General features: G+C 34.0%; 4 protein-coding genes and 1 long non-coding RNA gene across 8 annotated transcripts in view; 1 reads left to right on the forward strand and 4 right to left on the reverse strand.

Annotated features, from left to right (window-relative positions):
* LOC104717897 overlaps positions 1-623 on the reverse strand; it is a 1513-nt gene extending 890 nt beyond the window's left edge. Inside the window, exons 1-2 of the long non-coding RNA XR_756314.1 lie at positions 483-623; positions 243-376 (exon numbers count right to left, since the gene is read on the reverse strand). This is a non-coding gene — a long non-coding RNA (uncharacterized LOC104717897). The remainder of the gene's footprint in view (positions 1-242; positions 377-482) is intronic.
* Positions 3383-5566, reverse strand: LOC104717898 (nucleoside diphosphate kinase IV, chloroplastic/mitochondrial). 2 transcript variants are annotated; one of them, XM_010435540.1, is made up of 7 exons: positions 5357-5564; positions 4718-4855; positions 4419-4456; positions 4275-4325; positions 3996-4163; positions 3794-3906; positions 3383-3698 (listed from the first exon to the last, which is right to left on the reverse strand). In XM_010435540.1, the coding sequence occupies exons 1-7, from the start codon at positions 5436-5438 to the stop codon at positions 3575-3577; spliced, it is 714 nt and encodes a 237-aa protein (XP_010433842.1). In that variant the 5' UTR covers positions 5439-5564; the 3' UTR covers positions 3383-3574. The 2 variants fall into 2 exon arrangements, with proteins under 2 accessions (XP_010433842.1, XP_010433843.1); XM_010435541.2 differs by lacking the exon at positions 4275-4325 and having other exon boundaries at positions 5357-5566.
* Positions 5674-7907, reverse strand: LOC104717900. 3 transcript variants are annotated; one of them, XM_010435543.1, is made up of 9 exons: positions 7850-7907; positions 7530-7613; positions 6938-7143; positions 6747-6852; positions 6585-6667; positions 6443-6506; positions 6225-6342; positions 5991-6145; positions 5674-5892 (listed from the first exon to the last, which is right to left on the reverse strand). In XM_010435543.1, exons 3-9 carry the CDS (start codon positions 7063-7065, stop codon positions 5806-5808), a joined length of 741 nt encoding a protein of 246 aa, XP_010433845.1. In that variant the 5' UTR covers positions 7066-7143; positions 7530-7613; positions 7850-7907; the 3' UTR covers positions 5674-5805. The 3 variants fall into 3 exon arrangements, with proteins under 3 accessions (XP_010433845.1, XP_010433844.1, XP_010433846.1); XM_010435542.1 differs by having other exon boundaries at positions 7854-7896; XM_010435544.2 differs by lacking the exon at positions 7850-7907 and adding an exon at positions 7757-7825.
* Positions 8638-9698, forward strand: LOC104717902 (NAD(P)H-quinone oxidoreductase subunit S, chloroplastic-like). Its single transcript, XM_010435547.2, has one exon. The coding sequence runs from the start codon at positions 8768-8770 to the stop codon at positions 9518-9520; it is 753 nt and encodes a 250-aa protein (XP_010433849.1). The 5' UTR covers positions 8638-8767; the 3' UTR covers positions 9521-9698.
* LOC104717901 lies at positions 9675-10855 on the reverse strand. The gene is made up of 3 exons (XM_010435546.2): positions 10697-10855; positions 10149-10297; positions 9675-9893 (listed from the first exon to the last, which is right to left on the reverse strand). The coding sequence occupies exons 1-3, from the start codon at positions 10764-10766 to the stop codon at positions 9876-9878; spliced, it is 237 nt and encodes a 78-aa protein (XP_010433848.1). The 5' UTR covers positions 10767-10855; the 3' UTR covers positions 9675-9875.

Here is an 11064-nt window from a genome sequence, read left to right on the forward strand (position 1 = left end):
AAGGTAACAAAATTATATGTTAATGATGTTATGTTCTTTTCTTTTTTTTTGTTTTGCAATAGAAAATCAATCTAGGCCATCTGTGTTCACAATAAAATTTTATCAATATGTATATTAACATTTGTTTTCAGGACATCTATACTAAAGCATATATTCATATGTTCTAATCACGTATGTACAAAATTTCAATCAATATATATATGACCTCTTCATGTTGTTTTTTATGTATGTACATGCATTACCTTGCTTTCTCATCTGTAGATAAGTATATATCGATGTGAATAGACGAGCGCGGAATCAATATTAGCTACATATAGCTGTCTTTCATGAACAGAATCTGGATCTGATCTGACGGAAATGGCTGCTCGAAACTAACCTAAAGAAAACCATTGAAGAGTGAGAATTTTAGAAAGTGATTTCACTCAGATTTTTGTCGATTTCGGAAACTATGTACAAAAAGAGAATGAATAAAAATAGCTTACCTTTGCAAAACTATTAGATCAATAACGAAAACATTTTTTTGTTGTACTGGGTTTGATTTGAATCCATGATATCTTTGATGATTGAGAAATTTGCAGATCAATAAGGTTAATTTCACCTCGGTCGCTGATTTTGGTCGGTCACTTTCCCTTTCTACCTTTTTTTTATTAACTGAAGTAAAACTGTTATGGGCTTTATGGACCTTTACAAAATTGCCTGAATTTCATTTATGGTTATTGGGTTCTCATACGTGTTTGATATTGATATGGACTAATGAAAACTGATGAGGTTAATTTTTATTAACCCACTACCATCGTTTATTTCTTTACATATTCCTCTTTAATTTTTGTGATGGTATATATATCTAAATATATTTTGATAGTATTTAGTAGTATTAATAATCAAATGCCAATGGAAGAAAACTTTATAATATTAATTGGGAAGTATTTGTTAGTAAAAAACTTTAATTATAAGTTATAGTAACAGCGAATATTCCTCCGTAGTATAGCGTGGGTCCGGTCCTAGTTGGTTCCATTATTTGAGAAGAAAAGAACAACTAATAAACATAATAATGTCATTGGTTCCACTGTTTTTCTTATCGGTTATGAGTTCAAGAACCAAGACTCCGAAGCTATAAACAATATGATTGTACCAAATATTTCCCGTGAAGTTCACACTCCGGAGACATATAACCAGATTGGTTAATCAAAATGAGAAATGAAATAAATAATTTGAAGACCCAAAATGTAGGTGCATTTTGATTATTTATGTAATCAAATGTAGGTGCATTTGAAGACTCAAAATGTAGGTGACATATAAAGTACATGGGGTGGTGGATAATCTAAAAATAAAGAAAAAACATACATCTTGTTTATTTAATGTAGGTGCATTTTGGTCTCATGGAAGGTCCTTTGACTGCTGCTTCCATAACGTAGTAGCGTAGAGAACTAACTTGATAAGGCTGAGAACAACACAAATTCCATTCGATATCTACAAAATCCAATTAAACAACCACTGACACTATTCACTAAATAAATAAAAGAAAGTTTGTAAGCTTACCACAACAAGATCAGTCGCATATATGGCTATGTTACTGATGCAACATATAAATCCAATGATTTGTGTATGATATTCAATTGACTTTGATAATGTCAAAATCAAGATCGTGATGATAGCCAAAGCTAGAAACTCACTAGCTAAAGCGTGAAAAAACGGCCACGTAGACGAGGTTGATTGTAAATCCCAAACCATTTACAATCAACAGAATATTACTAAATGGGTGAATTAATGGGATCCCATACAAAAAACCAGAGCAAAGAGCTCATAAGAGAGGCTAGGTTTGGGAATGCTATTATTCACAATGAAAATTTTATGAGAAATATCTTCTTTTCTAAAAGAGTGGATGAAGAAAACAAATTCTGTGTATATTAAAATATACCCATTATAATATATATATTTTTAACTAATTTCACCGATTTTAATACGAAAAAGTAGCAAAACATATACAAAATATTGACAAATTATAAGTAAATTTTTTTTACGTATGTATTTTTATAACAAATAAAAGAGATTCTCAATTATTGTCATGTTAACATTTTGTTAGTTCACTAGATAATTATCCGTGCTATAGCAAATGTTAAATTTTATTTTATACAATTTTTTTGTATATTTTATATTTTAAAATAAATTTTAATATGTTGTATTAGTTTATGTAGTGAAGTTATTTCAATAATGTATGTTCTACAACATCACTTGATTGTCATTATAGGACATAATTTTGTAAATTTAGTTTTTAAAAAGCAAGTTATTATATTTGATTAATTTAATAAATGTCATACTTTTTGTTTTAATATACTTGGTTTCTTGAAATTATTTCATATTATAGTGACATATTATTGACTCATGCTATAACAAATCAAATTAGAGTTTTATAGTTCATAACTTTTTGATCTATTATATATTTATGATATTCTTAAAAATATCAAGTTCCAATATTTTTAAAATATTTCAAATTAAGTTATTTAAAATTTTATTATAGTATATAAAATTATACAATTCAACAAAATTAATTTATGAAATTAAATTTAAATATTCGAATTTTGACCCGTTATTCAGTCAAAATTTTAGTTGAATAGATATTTGTTTAAAGAATAATATTACTAAAGATTAAATAAAATATAGATTGAAAAAATTATATTTGTTTTTAAAAATTCAACTTATTGTATATGCAGAAATAAAACTATTTTTAATTATTATAAAAATATGATAATTTATTTGTTTCACAGAAATAGAATCATATAAAGATGAGAGGTGAAATATAATGATAAGTAACAAATTAATATGATAACTTAGATAATGAAATATTTTATTGGTGAAAATTTTGAAAAGGAAACTGTTAAACTATATTCCTAATAATTTGAAATTTCATAATATCAATGAATTTAATTTGAATGTTACAATATCCTAACAAAAATGTTCACCCATAATTTATTATAAAGTCTACAACAGAAAATCATGTACTTCCAAAATAGTCAAGAAGGGATTAAAAAAGTCTTTTCATATAAAATTTTAGTACAAGTTCTCAAGTTTTATGTGGGTTCATCTTCTTTTTAAACATATAATTCATTATATAATAGTACTCTACTAATACAAATAAAAAAATAAAAAATATGAAATTTTGTAGGCCAAACTTTTCACTTCGAACTTCATTTTCTAACAGTCTCAGTAAAATTGACTGATCACTACATTAATTGGATCTATCCAATTTCTTTTTCAATAATCGATGGTTTCGGACCAAGCATCAGTGTTCGCCTACTAAGCCGGAGTCTTGATCGTTTTGGCCAGCGGTCATCTACTCAGTTTGGATCAGTTTGAGTTTGATTTATTGCTTTGGAAAAGCTGATTCACAAAGTAGTTTACTAGTTTCGAAATTTGAAAATTGTGAATTTGTGATACAATGAATGTCTTCGTTTGGTGTAATAATATTGACTCAGGATCATCATGATTTTGGGACAATACATCGTCAAAATCATTTTGTTCAGTGATTATTTAATTCTGATTTAACGGCTGATAAAAGGGAGAAATTAGGATTAGTTCAGTTCTGGCCGTAGATCCACTTCTCAGCATTGCTGGTGTAAGAAACGAGTTCTTCAGGCTTAAACCACAAGCTGATCTCGTCTTTAGCTGTCTCTGGTCCATCGCTTCCATGGATTATGTTCCTGCAATTTCCCAATAAACCAACAAACCAAATCTATAAACTCTGAGAATACAATTCAAACACAATCATATAAAATGCAGAATATATATAATGTACCTTCCAACAACAACTGCGAGATCGCCTCGGATAGTTCCAGGTTCAGATTTCTGAGGATCTGTGGCTCCAATCAGTTTACGTCCGTATCTAATCACTCCTTCACCTTCCCAAACCTAAACCAATGTTTTTGGGATATGAGACCTAAACCACAAACCAAGTCTGTTTATGGTTTCAAAAGTTCATGTGAGAGTTGCTTCCTTACCATGGCAACAACAGGGCCTGAGCTAAGGAAGTTACACAAGCCGTTGAAGAATGGTCTCTCCTTTAGATCATGGTAATGCTTCTGCGCAAAACCCTTCGAAGGAACCATGACTTTGATACCAACTAGCTTGTATCCTTTGCGTTCGAACCGGGAAACGATTTCCGATACCTGGTGAGAGAACCATGAAGTTAAAGAACCTTTGATCATCTATTCATCTTAATAAAGAAGTAACACCTGAGATCAATAAACAATAACATGCAAATCCGCCTATCTATTTACCAGTCCTCGCTGCACTCCATCAGGTTTGATAGCGATGAAAGTGCGTTCCATCTAATTAAAACAGATATATATATATATATATATATATATATATAATTAGACAGAGAAACCAGGGATAACCTCAAGATAAGGATATAGGATTACCTCTGCAGCAAGAACTTCCTGATCTTGGAGCATGAAGGCTAAAACAGAAGGAAGCAAAATGAATAAGCTGTGTTAGTCATCAAATCTAAGTAAAACACGAGTAAGAGTAAGTTTCTGTAGAAACAAAACAACTCATCAGCTATAAGTCTTGCAGGTATATAGTTCAAAAGCAATTACCAATTCAGAAAAAAACTTGACATTGTTTTCGAGTCAAAATGTTGAAATGTAATTACGTTTTATTGTGCTACCAAGGTGAAAATTTGAGTGTTGTCATATATTCGTGAAACAGTATGTAAAACCTGCAGCAGGAAGAGCGAGGAGTCCGGTAATCCAGCTCTTAGAGTTGAAGCCAGAACTCGATTTTCCAAAGCTGGATGCATACTGAGGGACTTTTCCAGACGCATGCACCACTGTTGCTGCACCAACAGCTCGGCCTTCTGAAACATATAACCAATGTCAAAATGTCAATGAAATATGTTGGGACTTATGTTGATATGGGAATACGAAAAAGCAACAGATCTAAAATTATATTTTTGGAATTCTAAATTATAATCTTAGGTAGGCAAATCAATCATGAGACAGAAACCTGAATATGAGAGTCTAAATTTGTTTATCCAATATTTTCACATAAAATGTGTTAACATGAAGGATTCCCTCACAAGAATATCTCTATAGAACCAGCCACATAAGTGTCATGTTCAGATAACAATAAATTTCCTTTTCTTGGGATGATAGGAACACATGTAATATCATGTAAAAGATTCAACAGATCACTGATTCGATTCGATTCAATCGAGAAGACGAAGAAAACCGAAGGTAGATTCAGATTTTATTTGACGCATCTATCTACATATATCCTCCCATGAAGTTTATCACATTTTCAGGGAAAAAAAAAAGAACCACAAAAAAAGAGAGAAGCAGAGAGAAAATTTACGTACCTGATAAGAAACGAGCATTCTTGGCTGAAGAAAGAAGAGACCTGGCTGCTCTAGAAGCAGATCTGCAGATTTGGGAGTTCATCTCTCAAATGCGAGAGGACTGAGATGAGTTGTGTGAAAAACTAGGTGCCTCTGAAATGAGAACCTGTTGGAGGATTTTATACCAGCATGTTTCAATCGAACTGGCATGGGTCAGTGTTGGTTTGGTTGGGTCGGATCAGAGAAGGACTTAAAGGGTCAGGATTTATTGCCTATCTAATCACTCTTTTTCCAACTAGTTTTATTGCCTATTCAAGAAACGAATATAATCCAACGTCTTTAGCAGCTAAAAATATTGTAATCACCAGTTTAGTAAAAGAACCTTTCATTGACGTGAATTCTACTACAAGTCTAGATCTAAAGTAAGCATTTTATATACATAGAAATGAAAACTATACAGAGCAATTTTATTATAGAGCTTTGCTTGATCCGTTTGGTAACTTTTCTTCTGGTTCAAACTTGCAATCGAGGCGCAATAGTGACAACCACGAATCAACCTAAAATCATGCAAAACCGTAAAATGGTCGCGTTCAAATGCTGTAGGATCTCTCAACAACAAAATCTGTGTGTTAAGATGTATATGTAGTTGGTTCACCTGTATTTTAGAGGTGCTTGAGCACTCAAATCTTAGACCTTGACGGGTTAAGATGTAAAAGCAATGATGGGTTTCATCGAATTCCCTAGTGTAGCTAGGTAACGAACCAACTTCTACAATATCTGCCAGTAATGTCGAATCTTGAGGGCTTAAATCTGCAATGGAGAGTTTCAAGAGACAATACAAGAAAACTGTAAATTGAAACAAGATTGTAAAAGTTGAAACTTAATTCACCTGTTGACAATAAGTGGAAGAAAAGACAAGGGCCTTGAAGGACGACAAACCGAGGAAGCCAGTCGTCTACTTCTGTATCATCTATTGGTGCTGGCTCACCAGGAAGAGCTGCCCAACGCTGAAGTCAAACAAACAAAAAAAGCAAATTTGTGATATAAGATAGGCTAATTCTGGGTCTTATGGATCAATAATATGAGTAATTCAGAGTAAGAGCCTACACTTCGGATAAACAAATAGCCAGATAAACGGGCAGAGCGCAAGACTTCATCCACATGTTCCAACCTATGGAAGGGTAGAAAGAAGAAAGTAAAACAACCGGTTATGATCTGAGTATGGAACAATTTGAGGATTATGACTTACTGAGCTTTGAGGTAAGATTCTCTTTCTTCCAAATCAGAAAGTTCTGCTCTAAGTGATTCTAACTCCGCTGCTGATAGCTCTACCTGCAAATGAGAGAAAAATCTCAAACTTTGACGTGACGGGGTGAATCAAAAACAAAGAAGAAAGGTGTGAGAATGGAACCTTATCTTGACCGTCTGAAACCCAAGGCAGCCGGCGAAGAGTGAACAAGTTCAACATAAGTGCTGCTCTTTTCAAATTTCTACGAGTACGTGACTGGCTATGAGACCTACTCTAAAGCAAAGCATCCAAAAATACAATCAATGTCAGCTCAAAGATTCCCATTCTAGCATATCGATGTGCTAACAAGTTACCTCAGAGAAAGATCGTCCTTTTGCTGCGAAGATGATGGAGTATTGTCTTGAGAAGATACCGTGGTGGGACTAGGAGCACTAAAGTAATCAGGTAATATGTTTAACTTCCTAGGAGTACCATCACCCATGAATCTGAAATTTTGGGCTTATGAAACGAATTCAGAACCTTCCACAAGATGATGAATGAAAGCGTACAGCAAGAGTTCCTTCATTCAAAATGAAACAACAGATTACTATCAGAGCTTATAGATTCACTAAATCCGTGAATGCACATCAGTGTTCCATTGTGATAAAAAAAACACAAAACTTGATTCCTCAAAAGAAGTCAACAAACACCACAGTTTTTGTCCACATATTTACATAGCAATCTTGACAAAGACTATAAAAAAAGTCATTGATAAAACTCATCTAAGCATGATCTAATCTTAGATTCTGATATGAAGCAATCAGGCTATATGAATTCTAGCATCCCATGAACTCTTAAATCTCGCTAAGTGACATGTCTCTCAGTACTCAGTAGTATGCTTAATTGCTTATTGTTTATCATACAACTAAATCAAGAAGTATCATTACAAGAAAGAAACAAACATACCTTTGTATCCTATCTATCTTTCACTGCTGACCCAACTTTTAATAATCCTACTTCACAGATCAAATTTGTTAATCTTCAAAGTTTCTGCAAAAAAAAAAAAAAGAACTCTTGTGAAGTTTATCATAAGCTCTCAAAAATCAAAAGTTACAGGATCGAATTTTCTGGGAATAAGCAGAGAAGAAAACCCAAAAATTGGAAACCCTAAACCACGAAAGCAATAAAAAAACCTTGAAAGCACCAATAATAGTAGAAACTCTGAAAAAAAAAAGTAGAAATCAAAAATGACGAAAAGATCGACAGCAGAACTTGTTTGTACCTACCTACCTGATCGAATGAGAGAGAGAGAGGTTGAAGACGAATTAATTTTTTTTAACGAACTCAGAAAAAAAAATTTGTGATTTCTGTTTTTAAGGGAAAGTGTGTTTTTTTTTGGTTAGGTGCTTTGGCTGCTCCAAGCAAGACGATGGTAAGAAAAGACGCTTGTACCCCCAGGTTACTTCTGCCAGCCAGCTCTACCCCCACATGGGGGCATTGTTATAGATTCTACAATGTCAAAAACTTTATTTAATTAAGGAAAATGTATGAGATAAACCTGGTCTTCCGATAACTTAGATAGTTTAATTACAATTATTATAGTATCTTGATTCTATCTTATTATGCTTTTACATATCTAAAATACTGTTTTTAAATTTGTAAAAGTAAACAAATAATGGCAAAGTGTTTTTTTTCGTATTGAACATTTTTTTTTTTAATATGTTGCCAACTACTAATAAGTTTGGTGATACCGATGAGTGTGAAGGACAGCCTAAGACAAAAGTGGATGCATGGGGTAATGATGATGATTTGGGAGTATGGGATTCCAATTATTAATGTCGTTGACCTATATGCTTTATCTTGTTCTTGCAGCCTTTTTCCTTAATTAATCAAACAAACCACATTATTAGCAATTATTAGTTTTAATCACAAAAAACACATTAGCAATATATTTAGTTTAGGCCCATAATACATTGGTCCAGTTTGAACTTTGAACATATGACAAAGCCCAACTGTTACTACGCTTCCTCCGGTTACGTGTTAAATAGATAGAAGGACTCATCTAACTGAAATCAGGATATGTGGTCATTATAACAAGCGAATCACACACGCTTGGTTCCTTCTTCCTTTCTTCTCCTTCTTCCTATCTCCCCCTCTTTCTTAGTCAGCAGCTGTAAACTACTCTACCAGACGAAAAGAAAATTATGGCGACTTCTTCCATCACTATACCGACCATGAGAACTCCGATTCACGGATCAAAATTTCTAGGCCAAACCAATCAATTCTCAACTCCAAACCGGTCGATGTTCCCGCTTCCAAAGCAGCAGCAAACAAACGTTCATCAAGTAAAGGCCATGGGTAAGTTCAATCTATGGGAAGTGATGGGAGGAAGAGGACTATGCAACGGAGAGAAAGGTATTGAGAAGGAGCTCAAGAGGAACATTGAAGAGGAACAAGAGACATCAAAGGCTGAGAACGAGACAGAGAAAAAGAGCGATGACACCACCTTGTCATTTAAAGTACCTGAAGACGGTTTTGAGAAAGAAATGATGGGTCTCACAGGAGGGTTTCCTGGTGGCGAAAAGGGATTGCAAACCTTCATTGAGAAAAACCCACCACCTCCACCCACACCACCACCAACAAAACGAGGAAGTGATGTATCCGCAGTTGCTGCAGATAAGAAACCAAAAGCGCCAGAGCTACCACTTCTCATGCCGGGGATGATTGCTATAGTTAAGAACCAGAACAGTCCGTATCACATGTATTGTGGGATTGTGCAGAGAATCACTGATGGAAAAGCTGGTGTCTTGTTCGAAGGAGGAAACTGGGACCGTCTCATTACATTCAGGCTTGAAGAGCTTGAACGAAGAGAGAAGGGTCCACCGGGTAAGAATCCAAAGTCTTGTATCCTTGAGCCTCTTATCGAACAGATGCAAAAGGAGGAGGCAGCACCATAAGTGATCTTTCCCTTCTTCTCTGTATGTAAGTTCCTGTGAATGTATATGTAACGTACCCTCTTTGCGTCTAGGCTACGAGATCTCTGACTTGTTCAAAAAGATCTTCATCATGTGATATAAGATATGAATAAACGATGAATTCAAGCATAAAACATAGCAGGAATTAGAATGCACTCAATATCAATGAGGATTCAGTAAAGAAGTTAAAACTGCAACAAAGTTGTTTTATTGTGTGATTGGTTGTTGTAAACATTCAACCAACCATATCAGTTACTTGACTATAGAGTATATTCTCTGTAAATGGTAAAGATGAGAGGAGGTCCACCATTTCTAATCAATAGATCATGTTGAATGATCAGAGGCAGCCTCCCAACTGTGAAAATTTGCAGAAAAAAGAGAAGAAGTTAGAAACAGAACAATATTATCATATGCTAAAGATTGAAAGAAACTCGAAATTCGTTTTTTTTTTTCTTTTTGGTCCATAAACTTAGTAGTTGGTTACGTGTTGAACTCAAAAAAGAAGTAAATATGAAATGTTGCAAACTTGCAATGAAACATAAACTGTCAAAATGTGTAAGGCTTAATCAAAGTGTTTATAAATAGGTCCATGAAGTAAGTTAGTACTAACCAAAATGGCTTCCATCTCTTCGTTTGAAACTGGAGTACGCTTAGGCTGGGATGATGCCTTCCCGCCTATAGTCTTAGGAACGTTCAAACTGGAGAAGAATAATGATGTATCTGCTTCATTTGCCACCACCTGAGTCTTTCCCTCCGAAACTGCAAAATTCACAAAAACAAACTCTTAATGCCAGCAAGTAAAATCTCAAAGTTCATGAAGACTTCTATCAACAAACAGATCATATTCCCCAAACCAAAGCTAAAAAAACATAACAACATCTACAATGATTTCAGATTTGATTCAAAAAAATTGATAACAGACAAAGGATTCGATTTAAGTGGCTAAACAAATCTTGTGTATCTAGAACACTAAACGATTCCTACGGGAACAGATCGAGGATACAAACATATACTATCTCATATCTGATTCGTGAAGATGAAACCCGTACACAAAATTGTCGAATCGAAGATAGATTAAAAAAAATCATGGAGCGCAAACACGAAGAACGATATAAGATTCAGCATCGGATTTTTTTTGGAGGTGATAAAAAAAAAAACCTGAAGGGTTGAGATGTCGCTGTGGGAATTTGATGCGAGGGATCCTCTTCAAACCTTGAACAACGTTCATCTTCTTCTTTCTCTCGATCTTTCGCTCTCGTCCGGAGTTAGTCGTACCCAAAGGAGAATGTTTTTAGACGCCGACCGGAAATTTCTCTGTTTTAAGACTTTTTCGAACCTTCTTTAAAGGTGGGCCACATTACGGTCGTTAGGCCCATTTAAGCATATGACCTACTTTAAAAAGCCCTCTCCCAATGGTTAATTTATGTCGAATAATATTCCTCTCTACCAAAAAAAAAACAAACTAGGAATCTTTTGTTTTTTCTTTGACACACAAATCACAATCGTTTTTTTTTTTTTTTTTTTTT

This window comes from Camelina sativa, chromosome 10, assembly GCF_000633955.1.
Source record: "Camelina sativa cultivar DH55 chromosome 10, Cs, whole genome shotgun sequence".
NCBI classification, from domain to species: domain Eukaryota; kingdom Viridiplantae; phylum Streptophyta; class Magnoliopsida; order Brassicales; family Brassicaceae; genus Camelina; species Camelina sativa.